The 26,621-nt window shown below is 34.0% G+C and overlaps 1 protein-coding gene across 3 annotated transcripts; it reads right to left on the bottom strand.

The window, feature by feature from the left end:
* Positions 1-103: 103 nt before the first annotated feature.
* Positions 104-25,747, bottom strand: LOC125058826. 3 transcript variants are annotated; one of them, XM_047662974.1, is made up of 14 exons: positions 25,700-25,747; positions 23,483-23,644; positions 22,570-22,732; positions 20,779-20,869; positions 18,295-18,401; positions 15,964-17,910; positions 14,908-15,279; positions 9,899-10,102; positions 8,267-8,409; positions 5,581-5,722; positions 4,480-4,671; positions 1,650-1,852; positions 578-733; positions 104-241 (listed from the first exon to the last, which is right to left on the bottom strand). In XM_047662974.1, exons 2-14 carry the CDS (start codon positions 23,527-23,529, stop codon positions 196-198), a joined length of 3,813 nt encoding a protein of 1,270 aa, XP_047518930.1. In that variant the 5' UTR covers positions 23,530-23,644; positions 25,700-25,747; the 3' UTR covers positions 104-195. The 3 variants fall into 3 exon arrangements, with proteins under 3 accessions (XP_047518930.1, XP_047518928.1, XP_047518929.1); XM_047662972.1 differs by having other exon boundaries at positions 1,650-1,864; XM_047662973.1 differs by having other exon boundaries at positions 1,650-1,864; positions 23,483-23,539; positions 25,700-25,743.
* Positions 25,748-26,621: the final 874 nt, after the last annotated feature.

Below are 26,621 nucleotides of genomic sequence, written 5' to 3' on the forward strand. Positions count from 1 at the left end.
TATCAAGCTCTACAACTTTTCTCAGAACTCAATCTCTCATCATTCGTATTTTGGTTCGACAGTTTTTTTAACAGTACACAAACGTGGATAGTTGTCCTTCAGTAGATCCAGAGATTACAAACAACTATGTACTTACAAATTAATATTTATATATAGGCACGCTTTATCATTTAACAATCTCAGTAGAATTCTTCTCTAAAACGGTATCCGAAATGGGTAGTTCCTGTGTGTGTCGCCCATTCTGAAAGTAATTGTTTGTGTTAGTATGGTGAGGGTAAACGTGAGGAAACCAGAACAACAATCAGAAACCGCGGTACTAAAATACCATGAGTAAAAATAATAATTTGGAGTCAAGTAGACAACAGTCTCCATCATTTTGTTCAAGTTGCATCTTCTGTCTCTTTTTACCATAGCGTAAACACAATTTGACAGAAAGAGATGAAAGAGTGCTTTTGTCAAACGAAATAGATTTAGTTGGCATGAATAATATAATTATTATACTCTGATTTTTTCATTCCATAGAATTCTGACATTTCATAAGTGTTGCTATTAAAAAAGTTCTCGTGTTAATAATTACCCTTTCATAGTAAAATTCCGTTTATTTCTATTTAGAGCGTTGAGCGCAGATATATGAGAATTTTCAAGTTTCACGGCTTGTGCTTGCAAGTTGCTCCAAAGATGGCGACCAGTCGATGTCTTTACCACCACACTATGATCCAAGTGCAGTTGGTAACTGAAATAATGTGTTATTGTAAATATGAAATGACAATAAATTATATAGACAAAATATATTTCATTGATATTGTTTTTTTTTTTATAGCTCTGGCACGATTTGTGCATTCGTAAAGTATAGGATTTTTTATAATTCGTGCTTGTCTTTAGAAATTCGACCGTGTCCTCCATGTACGGTTTAGGCACTCGCCCGGTACCGCACATCCCTCCCAAAGGCCGAGAACAAATTTAAATTAAATTAAAACTTGCCCTCGAACCGGGAATCGAACCCGGTACCCCTCACCTAGCTGCCACTTAATAAGACCGCTAGGCTATGAGGCCCCCATTGATATTGTAAACCGTAAATTCTCACTTGACAATTGACATATCAAACTCATTTAAGAAGAATAGTGTGCACAGTTTTGTCTCTTTCATTACAGCGTAAAAATTGTTTGTTAAGAGAAAAAAATAATGATTTAAAACCGTTCAAACTATACAATTAAACTAATTAGAGAATTAATTTAAATTAATTAACTGATCCATAAACTAATTAGAAGTACTCTAAACGTATTTCAATTTAATTTAACGTGAATTTATTATATTATTTCTGTTATTTATTAATTTAACAATCAATCATTATTCTATATCAAAGTTTATTTCATTGATGTTTTGGAATAAATAAGTTTAAGTATTATCAGAACTGTGGTATAATCTTTTAGGCTTAGGCCTCAGATTTCTGTATCCGTTTCAAGATCGTTTCTATTTTCTAATACGCAAGTAGATGATCAGCCTTCTTTGCCAGACACAGGTCGATTTCTGGGTCTAAGAATCTGGAAGACCCATGTATAGTTGAAGTAAGCTGTTTTCTGTCGGGGATCCTTCCTTTTCCTTCCTCCACAACCATACTTGACAGCTGTAACCATCCCAGAGTCACCTACCTGATCAAGAGCTGTGCAGGTGTAACCTCCAACCCAGCAGCCATTGAAAGCACCAAAGGGTCATCTATCACTGGTGATAATCCACTTGTATACTCCAACGGCGTCCCCTTCGAACCCAGGACTCCGTAGCAGCTTAGCTTAACATCCCTGGATTGGCAGAACTCGTCCAGGCGGTATTGTGTCAGGTAGGGATGACACTCAATCTGGGGAAACGTCTGGTTTTGTCATGATGAGATATTAAAATGATTTATTTGGGAACGGCACAGGTTTTGACAGTTTCAGTGCCGGCGTACGTGGGCGGATCGTGAATTTGTGGGGCTCTGGGCTATTACGGGGAAGTCCCCCGTAATAAAAAGTACACCAAAGTAAATCAGTTAAGAACAAAATGTTTTTTTGGAATCTCTATAGAGCATTGGAACTGCTTCCTGGTGCTCTGGCAACGCCCTTGATGACAGGGCTAATTTAATAAAAAAATAAGTGGAGAGCCTGGACCGCAAGCCGGGCATCTGCCCGACGCCCCTCACATCGGATGAGCCAAGAAACCGCCCAACGCTCCTCGTCTCCATCATACAGTATCGTCCTGCATTGGCAGGTCTCGAACCATCATACTGCCAGCGGGGGCTTTCCCCAAACTGGCCAATATCCGCCCCAGAAAAGGACACAAGCAAAGAAGCAAATCATTAAGACCATCCAGGTCACATGTAAGAGCTATACTCTGATCTTTCAATTTGGTAGGGGAGCCCACGATGCTAAATGGGGATTTACTCGAGCGTCGTAGAGACCTATTGGGATGCAAAGCTTAGATAATAAGAAGAAAAAAATGTTATATGATATACCTTTTCATCGGTGGGGGAAGCGGCTATAGATTGTTAAATATGTAAAAAAAAACTGTTGCATGGACATCCTCGAGCGCGTCAGATATTGATAGCATCAATGCCCTACGTATTTTTAATAATGTACGTATGTTAATCTGATCGTTTGCATGATGCGGGTTGTATGTAAGGGTTAAGGGTTGAAAATGAAAAAAAAAAATAAAAATTATCGAGCGCGTCAGATTTTCTAAGGGAGTGTTAAGTGCACCAAAAAAAAGCTCTCATTCACTAATCTGACGATTTCGATGGGACGCAAACCCACGGCCATTTTCATAATTTGCTAAAAAAAATCGCAATTTTGAAATACTCAAGCGCGTCAGATTAAGATACATATATGTGGTTCATCTTTATGTTCTAAACGTACTGCCTCATAATGTGACGATTATGTAGAGGGATTCGCCTGATCTGACAAAAAAAAAATAGAAAAACGGTTCACCTTAAAGGCCATCCCTGCAACTTCCCGCTAATTCCATTCCTGGGCGCTTAAAATTGATATTTTGAGCTCGCTGAGTTCAAAGAAATAATATTTCTATGCATTTGAGCTCTCCCAGCTCGAAAGTCTGATAGAAGTTTCATAGAACACTATTTTTGGAATTTTCAAACCGCAATAACTTTTGAATGGATCAAGCAATTTTCACACGGTTGGCGGCGTTCGACGCAGTTTTATCATCCTCATAAGTGATTTTGCAATTTTAATTGATCGAACCACAAATTTCGGAGTAATCCCGAAAAAACACTTTTTAGGGTTTCTTTCGTTCACGATATCTCTCGAACGAATCAACCGCTTTTGACCAGCTTGGTGGCGATCGACGTAGTTTTTCAAGCTCAACGGCGGATTAGGATTTTTGAAGTTGATCGATAAAGAAACCACTTTAAAAAAAATATTTTTTTATTTTTTTAAGATTTTTCAAAATTTCTCAAAATCCGAATCGGTTCAAATTCACAGGAAATGTAATTTTGAGGGAAATATTTAGAACGCCGTTAGTAGATTCCGATCGGTTTAAGGAAATGTAGGCATCACGCAGCTGCACGCATTTAACTTTATCGACGAATTATTGTTATTTCGGCTTGCGGAAATCGTCAGATTATATATTTTTCATTATTCTTGAATTATTTCCTTCAAAATAAAAAAAAAATTAGCTACGCTCGAGAATGTCGAGATGACGTTTTTTTTTTACAACTTTGTTGCCCTCCCCTTTTTTTACGTCACTCTCAAATTGTCAGATTAGTGGAATATACACTTTTTAGGATGTAATTAACTCACCCTACCTTAATCTGACGCGCTCGGGAATTTCTGATGGTCAATTTTTTTTTACTAATCTGATCCTGTCTCCTTCACGGGCGGCCTTATATATGGGCCTCATGTTTTGTGGAGGTACTTAACCGGGTACAAGGTATCCCCCTATATATTAATCTGCCGCGCTTTAGTAAATCCCGAAATCCCCTCTTGGGCTCCCCTACCATTTCGTAGAATTCTGACATTCCATAAGTGTTGCTACTAAAAAAGTTCTCCAACGATAAAGGGACAATTTTGACCTGTTAAAGGGCAATAAAATAACATTTGTTTTTAATGTTTTACCTACAAAAAGGTTAATCTAAATATTTATTTACTCAAGTGACCTAATACAGAAATAACAAATATTTCAATATCACGAACAATATATCGAATTACCTATAATTACTTTATTTTATTATTTAGCTGGCATCACTGCCTATTAGTTCCAGGTTTAGTAAACCTTTTAAAAAAAAAATGTTATCCATATCATATGACCACCGCACTTAATAAAATTGATACATTCACTAACAAATAAAATGTATGTATAGACTCAGATATTGAAATTGAAAAATATGCCCGGCCAAAAAGGTTTGCCATCTCTGACATGTCAAAAATGATAGCTGTCAGAATTCTACAGAATTAAAAATCAGAGTATACAAGTAACACAGAACAAGAGACTTACTTGGTTGACAACTGGTTTAATTCTTCCCTTGTCAAGGATTCTATCGATTTGCGCGGAGTTGAAGTTGCTGACACCGATCCGAATAACCAAGCCTTTTTTCACCAGCTTCTCCAGACCGAACCAGGCGTCTAAGTAGTCCGATTCGCTGTATTGAATGACATTAGCGATCTTCGGTATAGGATCGTCACCTTCCTGAAAGAAAAGATTGGTTAATATGGTCTTCCCTGTAAAAATTGTTGATATTTATGTATGTATGTCAATTTTTATCATGTGTTTGTCTTAATTTTGTGGTCCAAATAAAAAAAAAACAAAAAAAAACTGAACATAACACGTAACTAAAATAAAATAAAGTAAAATCTAAAGAAAAAATAATAATAAATATAAATATGTATAAACAAAAATTTGAGCAGTGTCGGCCTAATGGATTCACCATGCGACTCTCATCATGAGGTCGTAGGTTCGATCCCTGGCTGTACACCTATGGACTTTTTCACCTGGTCTGAATAAAAACAGCAGCAGCCCTCAGATTTCTGTATCTGTTCTATGATAATTTTTTTTCTTAATAGGCAAGTAGGTCTTCTGTGTCTGACACACTACTTTGGGCGAAAAGCATGAATTCTTTACAATGTTTCCCTTACTGTAACGTATACAAGCGAAAAAACACATAGCAAAGTCCAGCTCGGGTTCAAATCTATGACTTCAGACGAAAAATCTTATAAGTAATGATAGCAACAAGGCAATTGAATTTATAAAATAACTAGCTGAACCGGCAAATGTTGTTTTGCCATGTATATTATTTCTAGGAAACATATTTTTAGTTCAATCAAAATAACTATCTAGAATAATAAAAAAATGGGGTTGATTGTAGAGGGGAGAAAATTAAGGGTTGTATGTATTTTTGTTTGCTGTATCATAAAAAAAGATAAAAAAATTTGGGGTGGACACTCCTTATCACTTAGGAACCCTGTTTTAGATAGTAGCCGATTCTCAGACTTACTGAATATGTATAAAAAATTCATAAGAATCGGTTAAGCTATTTCAGAGGAGTATGGGAACGAACATTGTGACACGAGAATTTTATATATAAAGAGATATATTTACCTTAAACGACATAGGATTATGTATTAAATACAAATCAAAATAGTCCAGCCCCATAGCTTTGAGGGACATTTTGCATGCTTTTTCCACGACATCACGACGGTGGAATGTACTCCATAACTTCGATATTATGAAGAGGTCCTCACTAAAATATGAATATCTTTTATTATACTACAAATTGTAGATGATAATATTATGTAATAATAATTATAAATACTTATTTGCAATAAAGTGGTACATTCAGATTGATTTATTATAAAAATACCGCTCAATCAGTCATAATGTCATAATTCAAATTCATTTATTCATTTAGGTATGTAACACAATGAAGGATACATATGAACGTGAATAAAGAAATACATATTAAATGCTTCTAATTTTACAATTACTGCCAGTTCTCAAATCAAGGGCGTAGAACGGACGAAAAGAACTGGCAATAAATTCTTCGCCACTCTTGATTCGCCAATTTTTTGTTTTACAAAATGTTTGTTGAGCTGCAGCCAGTACACCATGTTCCACATCTTTAAGTAATTAATAGTTAATAAATGATTAGAGAGAGAGACAACCCGATGCATGGACGCCACCACAAGCAATGACATTTAAGCGAGCATGACGATCCTTGAGCCAAGTTAGCCGAAAATAATAATAATACTGAAATAATTTGTTACCACATGGATCACGGTTTGTTCCCACTTTATATTAAAACAGTCACATTAACAGCAGTAACAACGGTAACAGTTAGTTTAAGCTATACACTAGTATTGAAAAAATTAAGTTAATAAAAGATTTAAGTTGGCGCCTGGTACATAGTACCAGAGAGAGAGTAATACTCGTATCGAAATGCCAGTATTAAAGGTATACTGCCACAAGACCAATCTTTACATATTAAGTTTTATATTTATCAATTTTAAGCTATTGCATAGCTTCTATCGCGGGTCTCGAGCGTGGAGACCGAATCCAGAAATTCCGTAACGAAAAAACCTTACGCGTTAGAGTGGGACAGAACGCATACTGCGTATTCACATCTCTCTGACGAGATCGGTGCAGCCGGTGCGCGTTAGAGTGAGACAGACTATATAGACTTGTCTGGTAGAGTGGTAGTTTGAATTAATTTATCAAAGACAAAACTTGAAAATAAATACTGCATAAATATAAAATAAATAAATAATAAATTATAATTTCATAAGTTGATAAAAAATGCTGTGCAATAGCTTTACCGCGGCAGTCCCCGAGTGCACCACGCTTTTTTTTAATTATTAATATTACTATGTAGGTTAAGAAAGTTATAAATACTGTATATTTGATTCTTATGATAAACGTAGATATCATAGTGATTAGCACCAAAAATGTTGTTTGAATAAAGGATTTTTCACGAGAAAAAATAAAATTAAGTCAACATAATATTACTAATTAGCCATAACTATTGTATAGGCTAGATTGTAATTAATATCAAGATTGTTATTAATTTAAAGTGTGATTGTGTGTATACTTTTTAATTGACAAATAAAATATAGGGGTTGATCGTAGAGGGGTGAAAATAAGGGTTGTATGTACTTTTGTGTGCTGTATCATAAAAAAATAAAAACAATTTTTTTTATCTAAGAAATGAAAATTTTGCGATTTGAAAGCTAGATAGTAGCCGATTCTCAGACTTACTGAATATCCATAAAAAAATCATAGGTCGAGCCGTTTCGGAGGAGTATGGGAACGAACATCGTGACACGAGAATTTTATATATTAAGACTAGCTGATCCGGCAAACGTCGTTTTGTCGTGTATATCATTTATAAAAAAAATAGGGGTTGATCGTAGAAGGGTGAAAATTGAGGATTGTATGTATTTTTGTATGTTGTATCATAAAAAAATAGAAATTAAAAATTTTGTCTAAAAATAAAAAATAAAATTTAGGGGTGGACTACCCCTAACATTTAGGGGGATGAAAAATAGATGTTGGCCGATTCTCATAGATACCGGATAAGCACAAAAAATTTCATCAAAATCGGTCAAGCCGTTTCGGAGGAGTATGGCAACGAAAACTGTGACACGAGAATTTTATATATTAAGATTACTAATTGAATAATATTTGCGCATAATATGCTTCGAAACTCGTGTCAACAGTCGTATGTATTTCCACAAATTTATCGAAAACATAATATATCATAGCGTAATAATTGAATTCCGATTGATTTAGATTTTATATATTTGCCCCAGCAAACGTCGTTTCGCCTTAATATGATTTAACTTAGCCAACACATAAGAAACATTTTGCTTCACTACCCCATAGACACTTTTCACTTTTCCGGAATAAAAACTGGTTTAAAAGAAACTTGTGTGTACTTATGTACACGCGTTAGCGTTTCTTTGGCGTAACAATATAAAAATCTTTTCAACAATTTTATTCTACGTTTGTAGAAAAAACGACAAAGCAGGGTGTCGGTTTTTTGTGACGGTCTGCGCGCGCATCGTAAAAATTTGTCATTTTTCCCTAACGCGCCAAAAGAAGCCATAACTTCAAAAATACTTGAATTGGTCCAGCCGTCTTTGAGATTTGCGCTTAGCAACATATTATGCGCTTTTAAACGCAACATATTATATAGTATATATAATATATTTTGAAAATTAAAAAAATAAATATATGCACTCCAGCCTGGGATAATATTCGACATGCTAACCACCAATAAATTACTTACCGTCTGACAGTTCCATCGTTAATTTTCTCGTTTATAGCTTCGCCAATCTCTTTTTCGTTGCCATAAATGAATGCGCTATCTATGGTACGGTAGCCGAGGTCTATGGCGGCACATATTATATACTTCGTTAGACTTTTGTGTAACTGAAATAAGTTTATATTATTTAATTGAAAAAGTATGAACCCGACTGAGAAATGTTTTAAAAGAAACATTTTTTTATGTAATAAAAGGCAGGGCAGGAGGCTCACCTGATGTTAGTGATATAGGTTACTCACATTGCTCTCATACTCAGATAGAGTATTATCACTAAAAAGTTCAAAGCCCTCGTTAAACGAAAACTAATCAACAAAGCTTTTTATAAATTTGAGGACTACTTAAATGATCCTAATCCTTGGGATTGAATTGCTCCAGTTCAAACAATTTGTATGAAAATACTTGGCGATTAAAAAGAGTGGCGGAAAGTTTCTTGCCAGTTCTTTTTACCCGCTCTACGCCCTTGACTTGCGAACTGGTAGTAAATGTAAATTTACGATTAATTTAACTTGACGATTCAAAAGTGTACTTGGTTACCCACTTGAATAAAGATATTTTGAGTTTGAGTTTGAATTGCCACAAGGCTCGCAAGTGTGTTGCCGGCCTATTAAGTATTGGTACGCTCTTTTCTTGAAGGTCCGTAAGTCGAATTGGTTCGGAAATACTTCAGTGGGCAGCTGGTTCCACATAGTGGTGGTAGCGGGAAGGATTGCCCTCACATAGGTCATTGCAATGGACTGTATGTGCCCATTTTAATTTTATTATTTAACTAACACAATATTTATTTATTTATTTATTTATTCCATATCATTATTCTATCATTACAGTAATTACTAATTCGATAGAACGACACAACATTTATACCCACACCAATTAACCTAGATAAAAACATTTAAAAAATATATATATTTATATACCTACATCTTATCTATATATATAAAAATGAAACCCGTTTTCCGTTGTCACGACATCACATGAAAACGGCTCGACCGATTTGTCTGATTTCTTTTTTGTTGTGTTTGTAATTGTCAGGAGAAGGTTCTTATAAAATAAAAAAATAAAAAAAATTGCGCGGAAAATTAGAAAATTCAAGAATACTTAACCACCATACAATTCGAACTTTTTGGTGTAACCTTATGGCGTTTGACATAACACAACATTGACAGAATGCGTGCTGCAAATATCGTCAGAGGATGTAAGAAAAATGAATATCGTTCAAAATAAATGCTGCGATCGGAGTTATTATATTGATAATATAATAATATGCGAGCCAGAAAAACAAACAAAGAATGTTGTATAACATAAAGCATTAGAATAATAAACACTTTGTTTCTGAAATATTTTTTAATTCATTATACCAATTTGAAATCAATATTCATAGTTAAGAGAGGACAACGTCTGTCGGGTCCGCTAGTAACTAATAATATAGGAAGCAACTCTTGTGAAGTCAGCCAGTGTACAAACAAATAGGTCTAACTTAACAGAAATCTTATTTATTATGTGTATTGCTCGCGTGAGTGGTGCTTCGCTAACCAAATAATAACCATATGGACTGATTGTCTGCTTGAATAAATAGTTTTCTGGTCATCATCTACTTACCAGAGCTGTACCGACTCCAAGCGCAGGCATCATAAACCCATCATTCAATTCAACATACTTCAAGTCAGTGAACTTCCCGTACTTCTTCGCTCCCCTTAACTCTTCTATCCGTTCTCTCAACTCTTCTTCACTCATGTTTACTTCGGGCGCTCCCTTATGCTTAGGCGTGTCTGATTTTATCTTCTTTGGTGAGGTAACTTTCTTCTGAAAATAAAATACACAATTTTCATTTATTTTAAATTTGCCGCAAACTTCCTATAGTGCGGTCTTCTTTCGAAGGTTGGTGATCATCATGGCTACTATAATTTTGGATGCCATGCTTCTGATAAGAGACTTGGTGCTTTGATCAAACCATTGTCTTTATTTAAGATGCTGTAAATTTTATCTCTTCTCTGTATTTATATTTTAGGAATAGCCTTATTCGTGCACAGAAACATATCTTTGAGTCGAATGTAGAAGTCGAAGTAAGAAGTAGACATGGGGAGAAATTGGCTGTGCCAAAAATCAATCTGGAACTGTTTAGGAAAAACAGCTTTTGTATGGCAATTAAGATTTACAATAAATTACCAAAAGAATTAAAAGATCTTCCGACTAGAGTCTTTAAAATCGACTTGGTGTATTACTGAAATAATGTACTATTCAATAAATGATTATTTGCGTGAGACACTGTATTTGATATAAATTTGTATATACAGTCAAAACCGTTTATAACGACATTGAAGGGACCGTATAGTTGCCGACGTTATATCCGATAGTCGTTATAAGCAATGTCATATACACAAGTACAGTACATAATATGTATGTACAACGTACATAGTTATCTATCTAGAATAGGTAGGTATGGGTTATAATATGGTATGTTAATATTATAATATGTAAAGGAGTCAAAAAAGAAACAAAAATATTTATTACGAAATAATTAGGTACAAAAGTAATCAGTCATTTGGGTCTGTTTTTTTTAAGCCCAGTCTCAAATATTTTTTGCATTTTATCCATATGACATGAGATTTTCTTCAATAGAAAACACTTTTCTCTTTTTTTGCAACATGATAACACATAAATGCAAAATTGCACAGTCTAAACAACACCAACACTTTTAAATTGTCAATTAGCGAACTAAACATGTGTAAAGTATGCAAGGTCAAATGGCCGGGAAGAGGTTTGCATGAGGCGGGAGAAAGTGAGGAGGTAATAATATGCCTAATATTCATTAAATGCTTACAAATAAGATTTAAAATCGTTTGTATTGTTTTGTTTTGCTGAGACAAGAAGCGGTTGGTCGTTATAGCCGAGGAATATCGATAAAATTTCGTCGTTGTAAGCGATATGTCGCTGTATCCGATGTTGTTATAAGCGGTTTGTTTACTGAATAGTTTACTAGGGATTCGGACGGGACCATAGAATCTGGTTGTAATAACCGATAGGTCGTTGTAAACGATGTCGTTATAAACGGTTTTGACTGTATAGACTTTCTCTTTCTGTTAAATTGTGTTTATGCTCTAATAAAAAGCAATAGAGTACTTTAACAATGTGCAATTTGACAAAGGACCATGGTTAATTACGTGGAACAAATATTTTATTATATCTTTATACATATATAAATTACGTGTCACGTTGTTTGACCGCTATGGACTCCTAAACTACTGAACCGATTTCAATCAAATTTGCACACCGTGTGCGGTTTGATCTAACTTGAAATATAGGATAGCTTACATCTTAATTTATACAATATTATTTTATTACAAAATTATTTGTTTATTATTTGACAATCACAATTCTAACAGATGGCGCTGTGTTGAAAGTACCGTTTCACATAAGATACAATTTAATTACATAACCACCAAAAAAGCATGGTGGTCTCCATGGCTGGTGTTCTCCTACCGTTTCCCTTGAATAGTTTTTTACAATGTAATATAACAAAAACCTTAGCCACAGCAACGCTTGGCCGAGTCTGCTAGTCGTATTATAAATCTGAATTTAACTCAATTTGAATTTGTGATTTCCATTTAATATTTTTAAGAATTAAAATATTTTATATGTACCTATATAGATTATAAGAAAATACAGACGCGTGTCATGTCTTACTGTTGGGTGTCAAACTTCCCCGGAAACGGTGAAAAATAATGAAAAACTAATAGATTTCCAAGAAAAATAGAGAAGTATGCTAAAGTATGTAAAGGACAGGTACAGGAAAAAATTAAATGACGTTCGACAAAAGAAAATGGAATTAAGTGGACGTTATAGGAAGCAGAAGCGAGAAATGGACTGAAGATGTATCAAGTATCCAAGAGAAGGTAAAAGAAAGAGGGGAAGTCAAGTGAAAATATAGACAGAACGTCTGCCAAGGAGATGGTACAGGATAAAACAGAATAGAAGAGGCCTATGTCAGTAGACTGGTTATTTATATAAGAAAATATATTTCGTTTTTAATTTTAATAATAAAATCGTGATCTGGCATTTAGTTAAAAATAAGTATACTTTTCGATTTCCATAATTATTTTTTATACGTTTGATTGCTATCATGGAATATTCTTTAAAGGAGCATTAAGAATGGCGCTAAATCACCTGCATCATGAGCCCACCTCACATACACACCATCACACAACACAGTCAAATTAGGTATTACGTATTTAATATTTTTATTGGTGTTTTCCACCATCAATATTTTTGTTTAATTATTTTTTGTTGTATATAATTTATGTTACCAGTAGGAAAACGTAATAAATAAATGTATTAATATTATGGAAAATAACTTACATTATTCTTTTATTTTTAAACTTGTCACTTGTGTTGACAAATGTGATATGATTTTGGGCCGACAAATTCGACATTATCAGTACTCATGTTTCAAAGATAATGTTAATAGATAATGCATTTGAAAAATATTGCATATATATGTTACGAAATATAGCTTTTCTAGGACACGACACGCCCTATACTGCCGCCCTGCCTTGCGATGCGATGCGATGCGAATGCCAAATCGTAAAATGACTGCTTTACGACTGATTTGAGCGCGACCGCCGCTGCAAAAACCGCTGTGAGAGTTCGAAAAGTGAGTTACAGAATCGCAAGGCTGTACTTTAAAGTTTAAACCTATAATTTGTATGGCAATTAAGGTTTACTATAATTTACCAAAAGAATTAAAAATCTTCCGACTCGAGTCTTTAAAAATCGACTTGGTGTATTACTTTTGTAAAAAATCTATTATTCAATAATTGATTATTTGCGTGAGACACTGTAGTTGGTATAAATTTAATACAGTATGATATGATATGTACGATGCAAATAATAAAATAATTGACCAATTCATATGACTAATAATGTATAATGTAAATCTCAATCTCATTCCACTATTGGAACTACGTTAGTTAGGAAATCGTCTCTTCTTGTCAAATTGGCATTACGCTGTTATTACACAAATATTTAGTACAATTTGACAATTTAGTGTTTATGAATACGAACTGTGTTACCGTCTTAGTTCTGCATCACAAGTAGACAGAAGAAGAAGATAGAGATCAATGTAATTTTTGAAGTTATAATATATAATAATAGTTTTATAAGTTACTTCTGTAGGCGCGTTATTAAAAATTTATGAGAGTGAAATTATACGATGCGCGCGCACCGTGGCACAAAATTAACAGAATGAAGTTGCCCACGGAAGATGCTACGGCATTGGACATAATTTAAAAACAACATTCGAATAATAATAGAATTTCTGTTACACTTAATGTTAAGAGAATAATAATAAATATTTATTTATTTAATTTTTCAAATGTAAACTGAACTTTATTGACTACAATGACTCCTTTTCCAGTCTTTGATTATTATATTGTAATAATTATTTGTATGCAATCAAAAACTATTTTTAATAATGCCAAAGAAGTATAACTTCTTACGCGCGTACATAAGTACACGCACACTTTTTTTTAATTGTTAATAGTTTAAAGTATGTAAGTTAGTGTATAATTATTGTTTGGTATTTATGTACGTAAATAAACAAATAGTATCCAGCTGATACACTTTGTAATTCAATTATAAGTTTGATTTTAATTAAATTAGTTTATAACAACAATTAGGGGCCATCCATAAAGTACGTCACACGAATTTTAGGACTTTGGAACCCCTCCCCCCGTCCTTGTCACAGGTTGTCACATTTTTATAACCCCCCCCCCCTCCGGATGTGACGTCACTAATAAATAAATAAATAAAAATAATCGAGAGAAAACAGCTATTTTCATTTAATTAATTAAATATAGATAAAGTTCGTAAATTTTTAAAATTTTTAATTCACATCCAAAAAAAATTAAAAAAATTAATTACATGTGACGTCACAAAAGTATTGACCCCCCCATGCCCCTTGTCACACGATGTCACACTTCGGTGATACCTTCCCTCCCCATTAACGTGTGACGTACTTTATGGATGGCCCCTTATTGTTATAAACTAATTTAATTAAACAATTATTGTTTTTAACTCCGGCCAACCAACATAGTTTGTGTGTGGCAGAAAACATATTTTATTTCCAATGTCTCAATTATTAGCTGGACTTTGTCCTGTTATCATGCCATATTGAATCGGAATACTGGATTGTCATCGGTTTTACGGAGTGTCTGGTTGGAAGTTTTTAGATTTAGACGATTATTAAAAAAAATCTATTGATGTATTCACTTTTACACCTGTTTTGAGCTTCGTTTTGTAATTTATTGTCATACTAATCTGCCTTGCGATTCTGTAACTCACTTTTCGAACTCTCACTGCGGTTTTCGCAGCGGCGCGGCGGTCGCGCTCAAATCAGTCGTGAATCAGTCATTTTACGATTTGGCATTCTGATAAGGAGGGAGCTTGTAGCTTGTTTATCTCATCATGTTTAGCTTGAGTTCGAAAAGTGAGTTACAGAATCGCAAGGCTGAATTCATGTTAGTAAAACTATTATATATGTATATATATATATATGTATTATGTAAGCTATAAACAAAAATGAATTAATATACCTTTTAAGCATAGCTTACCTCAAACAAAGCGATTTTTTCAGACACAGATCCACTCCTGGGTTTCTCCTTGATATCAATAATACCTTTCCTCTCCAGGTCCATGCGTTCAAACGACACCATCCGAACAACCATATCTCTTACTCTTCCCTTCACAGCATCTCCCAAATCCACTTCAGCATACGACAGCTCTCTTTTGATTTCAATTCTGGGTTCTCTATTTATATCTATTTTTGGTTTTTCTATACAAGTATTAGTCCAAGTAAATGGATTGACATCTTTGTCTGATTTTGGTTGTTTTAAAACTTCATCCACGATTTTTGGTAAATCGGCGTTTTGGATTTGATTCCGCGAGAGTTTTCTTTTATTTACGAGTACATCTGCTTCTTTTTGCTGTAAATTTTACCATTTTTTTTTTAATTTTTTTTTATTGGACAATTCACACCAATTGACCTAGTCCCATGCTAAGCTGGTGAAGCTTGTGTTATGGGTACTAGGCAACGGATATACATACATATTATAGATAGATAGACATATAAATACATATTTAAACACCCAAGACCTAAGCACAACACCAAATGCTCATCACATCGATGTTTGTTTCAGCCGGGGATCGAACCCGGGACCCATGGATTCGCAGTCAGGGGTACTAACCACTAGACCAATGAGCCGTCAAATTATTAGATTTGTTGATTTCAATTGTTGGGAAACATTCTTTAGTATATTAGCCGCGATGTCGTTCGGGTTTTGGCATTATTATCCAATATGTTGCAGCTATGGCGTAACCGTAATAATGACTATAAAAATAATAATAATAAAGAAATAGTATTAGCGGTAGCCCAGAGAGATACAGCCACTAGTGCCTGACACACGCCGTCGACTTTTTGGGTCTAAGACATGTCGGTTTCCTCACGATGTTTTCCTTCACCGTTCGAGCAAATGTTAAATGCGCACATAGAAACAAAGTCCATTGGTGCACAGCCGAGGATCAAACCTACGACCTCAGGTATGAGAGTCGCGCTGAAGCCACTAGGTCAACACTGCTCTGATAATGATAGTGGTATATATTTAACTTACCTCAAATAAAGCTATTTTAGACAACACGCTCCTTTTAGGCACATCCTCGACCATTTCTGGTTTATTTTTAATATTGCTGTAGTCTCTAGAGTCTAATCGACTAATAACTCTGATAACCTTTCCTTTCAGTGCAATGATATCTTCTTCTTTGGTATTCGATATTAATTCTTGTATCTTCTCTTTATTTCTTCTTCGCTGTTCATGGATATCTTCTAAGTCACTAATTTTTTCGGGGATTTTATTTTGTTCCTGATTTACTTGATCGATATTCCTTACTGTAGAGTTCTGTTCAACTTCTGTGTTTGGTATATCTGTATTTAAACTAGTAGCTAAATTCTCCTTGCTTTCTCGTATCATTGGTAAAAAGTCTTCTATGGGAGTCTCTGGACGATTAAATAAGGCACCTGGATGACCTACGATGTGGATTTGTTGATCTCCACTTCTTATTGATTCATTATCTGGCAAATATTTATCAGTGTCTGCCATGGCTGGGATTGGAGATTCGATTTTGAATTCTTGAGGTGCTTTATGTATCTCAGAGTTTTCATGATCGCTAGAGGAATCAGATTTATCAATATTTTGACTCGATAGATTGACAGACTCCGAAATACCATTTACTGTGTCTATTGTTTCTGTGTTACAAATGTTTGGCTTCAAAACATCTGTTGAATTATTTTTAGACTCAGAAATCTCTTGATCCAAATTATCAAATACGTTTTTGTCAATTGTATCGTAATTATTATTTTGGTGTGTCTCTTTTACTTCATTATTAGTTTCACTATCTTGTGAATTGTTTATTAAAACAGTTGTTGGTTTTTCAGTCAAGTCAGGTTGGGTTTGATCTATAGGGTCAGATTCTATCGTATACGATACTTCCATTTCTAAACTTTTAGGTTCATCTGCTGATGCCATATCTTCCATATCTTCTTGATTTTTACGAATTAACATTGATGTTTCTATACATACCATGTCCTGTTTTACAAGTGTGTCTTTTTCATGAGGTACGGTACTTTCAATAGGCTGTTCATCTAAAGGACACTTGATTTCATTGTCGTCTAATGCTTTTACTTCTGTGGTTGCCGAAATAGGTGTTGCGTTATACTGTTCACTATCTGGAATTTGATTTTGAGCCTTAACAACCTTTTGAACCAAAGCGTTCGAAGATAGATCATCAATATGACTTAGACTGCGCCGTGCACTGTTGTTTGTTTGAATTTCTTTTAGTTGTACATTAGGACTGTCGATAGATTGACTCTTTTTGAGAATTCTTTTCTCTTCAGTTTCAAGAGCATTTTGTACAGAAGTTTTGTGAGATACATATTCATCATCTTCCATTTTATTTTTCTCCGTATTTGAAGTTGCTGAATCAATTTTTGATATACCTAATGAATTGTTTGCATCAGATCCAGTATAACTGTTTGAGTTTTCCTCGTTTTCTCTTTCTGTGTTTTCTTGTTTCTCAGTATCTGTTGTAAATGAATTATCGACGGATTCGGATTGGGTTCTGTTTCTTTCGCCTGTTTTTGCTTGCACTCTAAGGAATAATTTACTATAATGTTGTGGATTTTGTATGGATGAACGTTTTTTATAAGCGCGTCTCCAATTAGTTAGCTTTGTAGCTTCAATGTCATGTTCACTTTTTCTTTTAAGCATAGGTATTCTACTTTTTAGTTTTTCTACATTAATTGGTTCTACTTTATTTTCATCATAATCGTGTATTATTTCTTCAAATTTCATTTCTATTTTTTCTGGATCTCTAACGAAAGCATTTGAATGTCTATCAGAGTTTTGTTTAATCTCTTCGAATATTTTGTCGAACTCTTCTTCGGTTCTTAGCGAGACATTACGTTTAGGATCTGTATTTTCCTTCTCTGCTTTTGCAGTTGTGACGACTTTTTTCATATCTTTTAATCGAGGGATTGATGACTTACGTCTTTGCACTGGTATCTGTAAAATGTAAGGTTGCTGATTTAAAAAAAAAAATTTAATGTACTACTTTTGGGAAAATATATTATTCTATTAATGATTATTTGCGTGAAACATTATAATGATTCTTGATTTGATAACGCAATAATATATTTTAATAATGTGATATTTTATCACTACAAATAATATAAGAATTGATTATAATGTAATTGTAATTTCTATTCTACCTTTTAAGACAAATTTGTACACCAAGTGTGGGAGAATACGCGAACTTTAGATTGTACCACCAAAACATTTTGTACCATATAAATGCAAATAAATTATTATTATTACGTATATGAGTATGCTATGTTAAGAAATAACCTAAATAAAATAATCTTTATTGCACAGATGATTGATACATACTTCTTCCTCCATTTTCTTTTTATCTTCTACTTGAATTAGCTGGCGCACAGCTTTCTTTAACATTGGAATTTTAGTTTTATTTCTCTTCTCTTCATGCTGTGTTTTTTCTGAAATAATATTTAATTTTTTATTCAGTTACACAGCTTATAATCAACTTCTTTATTGATAAGCTATGGTATGAGATAACAACGAGAGGATCGCTGTTTAAAGGCACGGGTATTTGATCAGGGAATTGCTGTACGCAATTACCTTCTGGCCTTCGACCTGTATCTACTACTACAGCAGTACAAAGAAATTTCAAAGTAACCCATCAGAAAAAAATCAGTGACGCTACAACCTCTTCAGGTCTTGGCCTTAGATTTCTGAATCTGTTTCATGATCATTTTTAAATCTAATAGGCAAATAGGCCTCCAGTGCCTGACACACGCCGTCGACTTTTTGGGTCTAAGTCATGTTGGTTTCCCCACGATGTTTTCCTTCACCGTTCGAGCAAATGTTAAATGCGCACATAAAAAGAAAGTCCATTGGTGCACAGCCGGGCATCGAACCTATGACCTCAGGTATGAGAGTCGCACGCTGAAGCCACTAGGCCAACACTGCTTTCAACTCATCAGAAACGGACAACAAATAACAATGGAATGGAACTCATCTGCATTCGATGGACTACGCATGCGAAATATAAAATACTAGCTGGCCTGGCGAACATCGTACCGCCTAACAGTCGATTATTTATTTTTTAAATACTTATTCTGTTATTCGGGACACCGGTCTAGCTAGTAAGATAAAAAAAAGAAAGTTGATAAGACAACAAATACATTATGTCAAAAAATAAAAAATTACCTTCCCGGAACCCCTCCACTAACATTTGAACTTTATGATATGGTATTAAAGTTCAAATTGACTTTTAAGTATTATTACGAATATTTTGTATCACTCAATTTTTTTTTTATTTTTCTCTCCGTAAACCATCCCCGTACTTCAAGGAATATTATTTAAAAAAAATCAGACAAATCGGTCAAGCCGTTTTCATGTTATGTCGTGACAACGAAAAACGGGTTTCATTTTTATATATATAGATATGTTTTACTCATTATTACCCACCATTATTACATGCCAAATGTACATTGTTAACAGGCAAAATATACAATGATTTTTCAAGCTATAAGTCACTGGGTTTTCGGCTAATCCAAATGAAAACAGGCCATTTTCAACAGGATTTCTCTTATACAATGGTTTTTATACTTAAATTCAATATGAATTTAATGTGTAGTTGAATAATTCTCTTTAAATCAAATTAATATACTATTAATAGAAAATAATACAGCTTTAAACGCAACGCATGTCATATGTGACAAGAACGACAAAAGTAAACAATCTATGGCGATATAGTTTTGAAGTCTGACCATTGACTAAAGAGTTGATTATAAAGATCATCAAACTCTTTACATAAATACATAAAAGTCTTTGATGGTAGTAATGTGTGTAGGAAGTACTGTTAGGGGCCTCATAGCCTACCGGTCTTATTAAGTGGCAGCTAGGTGAGGGGTACCGGGTTCGATTTCCGGTTCGAGGGCAAGTTTTATAATTTAAATTTGTTCTCGGCATTTGGGAGGGTTGTGCGGTACCGGGCGAGTGCCTAAACCGTCGGTCTACACGGTCAAATTTCTAAAGACAAGCACGAATTATAAAAAATCCTATACTTGACGCTGGCTAATGCACAAATCGTGCCAGAGCCATTAAAAAAAAAAAGTACTGTTCCTCCAAACTAAACAAAGGATCTTCAGTCTAACCACTGAACCACTGGCTATTTTGAAGTGATAACTTCATATGGGAGGGTAAACCCCTTACGTAACGCATTACGGCGCGAGTCTTTCTAGCTTCCCTTTCTCTCACGCATACATCAGCGGTGGGCATCCTCCTCTCTCACTCTAACCCGCAGCAGCCAATTGTTTTTACTCTAACAAAGTTTTTGAAGTAAAACTTCTTTAGGCGCGACTAGGGACTAACTCAGACTTTTAAACTGTCCGTCCTAATACTACTTATATATAATAATAACTTTTTAATGACTCTTTGGTGGTGAAGAGTACCTGTAGTGGTGATTTTACACGCTTTATATTAGCTTCACCTGTATGTATGTATGTAACCGACTCCTTCGGACTCGATTTTGACCCACTTTAACGGACAGATTTAATTCAAACTTTGCGCACCTGTCAAAGATCGATGACAATGCAATAATCCGAAAAAAATAAAAAAAATAAACTAAAAAAAATAAATAATAGTTAAAAAAAATTAAAAAACACGTGTCTCTGTGCCATATTTTTCGTCTATCGAGCGCCCCACGCTTTTTCACAATAATACAAGTATTTTTTGTTCATTACCATTTTCAGCCTAAATTAGGAATTACCTTTCACTTTTTAGTTTGATGTGCTTTAAAAGCGTGTTTTTTAGTTTTTTTAAACTATTATTTATTTAATGAAAACTTACGAGAAACTTTCTTTTCAATTTCCACAGATTTTCCTTCGGTTCCATTATCCAATTTATCCATTTCCAAAACAGGTTCATTAATCCCCTCATCCTGCAATTATATTATTTTTATTAGCACTTAAGCTATTCAAAAAGTATTAAGAATGTCCATAGCGCAAAACATGCTTCATGAACACACCCCACAAACACACGCTCACTTACATACCATGACACACCATTACACAACACAGCCGAATTATTTATTACCTAGTGAAATGTATTTAATAATTTTTATTGATTTTTTATTTTCGTATGTTTGAACCTTATCGTTTATATGTATTCCATATTTGGCTATATCTTTAGTCTGTTTTTGTTATATATTATGTTAGCTTTAGGATTACAAAATAAATAAATAGTATTTTTCCGAACTTTAAATCTACTATTACAGTTTTAGAAGCAATTAAATTCTTTTGTTTTTCTCTAATAGGTTTTTTTTTTATATAATAGGGGGGCAAACGAGCTTGCGGGACGACCAAAAAGGGCAGTCCACGCAGCCCATAGACACCCATTTTAGTGGGTGCGTTGCCGGCCTTTGAGGGAGGAGTAGGCTCGTTTTTTTAGGTTCTGCTAGAGAAGGTACACTTCTAGATTTGTCGTCAAGTTGAAGAGAAAAGAAGGTATTTCCTTCCTTTGAACAGGTGTTAACTAATCGGGGACTACTTTTTTTACTCTTAAACGGATATAAATGTTTTTTTTGAAGTGAAACTTCTTTAGAATCGTTGTGATTTCAAACCGGATGCAACGGAAAAAGCGACAGTAAAAAAAGACAGACACATAAATTAATAGGATTTGGCGTGGGAGAGAGTAAGATAGGAGGCATTATACAGTGTATAAACTTTAAATTAGTGTGTATTTGAACATTTTCTGAAATAAAAAAACAGATTTGATGAAAATTAAATAAGTAAGTCAAGTAAGTAGTTTAATTATAAAATTAGATGATTTATCAATTTTATTTACAAATCATTAGTTATAGAAACTTTTTGAAGTGAAAACTTCGTACTACACTTAATTAAAAGTTTATACACTGTATAATGCTTCCTATCTCATTTTCTCCCACGTTGGATCTTGTGAATTTATTTCAAACTTTTATTATTTTAGTTTATACCAAATTAAAGATTGATAATAAAGTTAAAAAAAAAATTAACATTAAAATATATATTTTTTTAAAGAAAAGATCCTACATTTAGATAGAGAAAAAGTCTAATTTACATATTTTAATTATAAAAACTTTGTTTTTGAAGGTTTCACATCTACCACGTGTGAATTGGACACATGATTTTTTTTTTAATTAAACATAATAGTTACTTATGTTGACGTTTGCTATGGAACGAAAATATATATAAGGCAGAAAGTGAAAATGTGTGCGCCATATACTCTCCGGGGACACAAGTTACATTGCCAAGCAATCGAATAGAGAGAGAGAGACAACTGCCAACGAAGCAATTCAGAGGCGAAGGAAGTTGGAAAGACGTGGAGTGAATGAAAGAGAGCTGTCCAGGACCGATCAGGCTGGTTTTCTAGGCTAGATGCCCAAGTGGGGAACTAGAACTTAAAAGTTCTACTTTCAGTTTAAGTAGACTATTCCTGATAACAGCGCAATGCCCACGCGCAAATTACCAGCAAAACAGCGTTTAAATAAAACACCAATAATGATTTCTTATTTATTCAGTATTTGTATTGCAGCGTTTGGATTTGCGTGACAATAGTTTTACCCGGCGTTGTCTGCTTTTTGAACAAATTCTGATACTTTACCGAAATATCTTCGGTGACGGTTATTTTCCGCGCTGTTATGTTTGCCCTGCTGGTGGAAGTCTCCTGCTGAGTCACGGTTATGACAGGCTCATAGTGGGCATCGCTTTCACCAACTCGTATGATCTGCTCGCCTGGTACATTCGACTCGATTGGGTCGTCCATTCTGAAATTTTTCAAAGTTTATTAAAAAATAAACAGAATCTTCATAGGACTCTTCATAGGAGGAAGAAGAGAAGAGAGTCCTAAAAATGGTAAATAGAAGAATTAGAAGTGTTAGCGGAAAGAGAATAGAGCATATATAGAGAAAAGGTCATAGGTTCGATCCCCGGCTGTGCACCAATGGACTTTCTTTCTAAGCGCGCATTTAACATTTGCTCGAACGGTGATGAAAAACATCGTGAGGAAACCGACATGTGTTAGACCCAAAAAGTCGACGTCGTGTGTCAGGCACTGGAGGCTGATCACCTACTTGTCTATTAGATTTAAAAATGATCATGAAATAGATTCAGAAATTTGAGGGCCAAGACCTAACAGCCCTGCGATTCTGTAACTCACTTTTCGAACTCACACAGCGGTTTTCGCATCGACGGTCGCTCTCAAATCAGACGACATAGTTAAGAAAGTAACAGATCCAAATGGAAAGTCCAAGAAAAGGCTTTTACCGAAGCCCAGAACACAAACGGTAGTAACAATAACTAACGTAGAAGATTTTTGAAGAATTGGTACGCTCTTTTCTTGAAGGACAGCTGGTTCCACATAGTGGTGGTGCGCGGCAAAAACTGCCTAAAAAACGCTCAGTTGTGGAACGAACGTCGAGGTGATACGGATGGTATTTCGTATTCTGCCTCATCTGATGATGATCAGCTGCAGGTATTAATCCTAAAGCTTTATAGGTTATATGAAAAATAATTACCTGGTAATGAAGAATTTCAGTAAACGACTGTGTCCAACGTCGTCCATAAAAAATTATCTGATAATGTTATTGATAAGTTAATCTTTGAAACGTTGATAATTATTTGCAACTTGGTAATACAAACATGACTTGATAAAAAGGAAATCCACTCCTTTGATAGTTCTGTGAAAATTTGTTTATTACAGAAATACATACATTATTCTTATCATAAAATCGAGAAAAAAAATCTAATATATAAAATTCTCGTGTCACAATGTTCGTTCCCATACTCCTCCGAAACGGCTTGACCGATTTTGATGAAATTTTTTGTGCTTATCCGGTATCTATGAGAATCGGCCAACATCTATTTTTCATCCCCCTAAATGTTAGGGGTAGTCCAAATTTTACCCCAAATTTTTATTGTTTATTTTTTAGACAAAATTTTTAATTTCTATATTTTTATGATACAGCATTAAAAATTACATACAACCCCTAATTTTCACCCCTCTAGGTTCAACCTATTTTTTATTATAAATGATATACATGGCAAAACGACGTTTGCCCGGTCAGCTAGTCTAATATATAAAATTCTCGTGTCACAATGTTCGTTCCCATACTCCTCCAAAACGGAGGAGTAAATTAAATTAGTAAATTCTTATGAATTTTTTTATGCTTATTTCAGTAAGTCTGAAAATCGTCTACTATCTATATTTTAAACCCCTAAATGTTAAGGGTGGGTCCATCCCAATTTTTTTAATTTTTGAGATAAATTTTTTTGTTTTTATTTTTTTATGATACAAAATACAAACAACCCTTAATTGTAACCCCTCTACGATCAACCCCTATTTTTTATTTGTTAATTTAATACTTATGACTTGAACTATGAGGCTTATATAGCGAAAAATTCACAGAAAAACCTCAAAGTTTTCATTCCAGAAAACTGAGCAAAATTTTACATGTTGGTATGTACTAAAAAGGTAGGCTAAGTATAATCACATTAGGAGAAACGAAATTTGCTTTGCTGCTGATTTTGCTGCTGATAGATCTTTTTCACAGAAATATTTTGTAAGGAAGAGATATAGAAAACGGTTAATCCACGATAAATGACAAATCTATGCCCCTATATTACAATATGTGTATGGAAAGAAGCAAGAGTGAACCCAAAGCCCTATTTCACTCACGAATTCTTTAATTCATACCGACATGACTCTTTTCAACCTGATAGAAAGCCCAAGAGATCTAGTCACGTTCTGGTTTTTGACATTTTCCTTTGAATAATTGTAATGTAGAGGGAGGGTAAAACTTGATGAGTTTCTTGCCCGTTCTTCTCAGAACAAGGCCGCCTGGTAGTTTTGCGAACGGATGGAGTAGTCTTGCTCTTTCGCGAATTTTGTAAACGTTTTTGACATTCATAAGCATGCCCTAACACGCATCTAAATTGAATAAACGTATTTTGATTTTGATTGATTTTGATTTTATTAAAGCAATAAAATAAACCCCTGGCGGAGAAATAACAAACTGAAATTTTCAGAGTTTTGGACAAATTTACCACAGTAAAGTTGGGTGCCTTGTCAAACTCTACAAAGAGAGACTTAAAATTACAAAGTCGGAAGAGTTCTCTTCCAAACAACACAAGTTAACACGATAATATTCCTTTTAAAGACTGATTTTAATTTCAAAGGATGGAACTAACTTACTAATTTGCCAGTGAGTTTTTAATGCTGTTTCTCATAGTTTTAGTTACTATTGATAAGAGTTTAAAATTGTTTATTTCCTGTGGTTTTATTCTAAAAGAATTTTAAAAAATCATGTTAGTAATTAAACTTTTGTTTTACTTAGGTTCGCTCGAACGGTGAAGGAAAACATAGTGAGGAAACCGGCTTGCCTACTGAAAAAGTCGACGACGTGTGTCAGACACCGACAGATGATCACCTACTTGCCTTATAGAATAATGATCACAAAATAGATAAATACCAGTTCCAAAAGGTTCAAACTCAACCTCAAAATAACTTTATTCATATGGGTAAGCAAGTACAGAATAGCAACATAAAAGATGTAAGTGGGCAATTAAATTAATTAAGAAGAATTAGAGGTAGAGCTTTTTAATCGCCAAGTTTTGAGTTATACAAATTGTTGGTTAAGGGAAATCAATCCCAAAGATTATGATCAGTAAATTTTCTGTGAAGTTGTGACACGAAAATTTTATAAAATTCAGGAAAATTCTTAATCCACTCCTACCTCAGATAGAATTCACATCACCAAACGTCTATCACTCACAGATATTATGAACTAAATGGCTCTTATCAAAGATAATAAATATCGATTATTTTGATAAACATTTTTCCTTTCCGATAATAGATAAAATTCCGGAAAAGCAGATAAATAATGGTTTCGTTTTTAAAATAGAAATATAGAATATAAACCTACTTCAAAAACTCTGATCTAACTTCGACAATTGGGTTTTTGAAAAAAAAATTTTTTTGTGATAAAGGGAAAGATCATATATAAGTTTTATAACAAAACTATTATTTTTTTTGAATAATTCAAAAGTTATTTCAAAATACAGAATACAGGGCCAGTACTGAAAACACGCTGACTGTTAAATTGTTTTAACATTATGACGTCACAACATGGTGATCGATCATTAATGGCGCGTTTATAGTCACGTGATTTTTATTTAAATTTCATCAATTTTTAATTGTTTATAATTAATTGAAAAAACAATTTTTTTAAGTTTTTTGCATTAAACATCAATATTATTAACAATAAAGTTTTAAAATACATAAAAAAAAACAATTTTTTTTTTCAAAAAAAACAATTGAGAGATTAGAGTTCCTTACTAATACTAATTTAATAGAAAACTTATTAAACTAAATATACTACTGGTAGATAGTACCGGTGAACCCAGAGCTGGTGCTTTCCTCAACGAATACAAGTTCCAACTCAAAATAAGTTTATTCATATAAGTAACCAAGTACACTTATGATCGTTACCGGAAAAGATGTTAAATCGATTCAAAATTTAAATTTACTACCAGTTCGCAAGTCAAGCGGGTAAGAACTAGCAAGAAACTCTCCGCCACTCTTTTTTTGTCGCCAAGTTTTGAGTCATACAAATTGTTTCAATTGGAGCAAATCAATCCTAAGGACATTTAAATAAT

Source organism: Pieris napi, chromosome 18, assembly GCF_905475465.1.
Source record: "Pieris napi chromosome 18, ilPieNapi1.2, whole genome shotgun sequence".
Lineage (NCBI taxonomy): Eukaryota > Metazoa > Arthropoda > Insecta > Lepidoptera > Pieridae > Pieris > Pieris napi.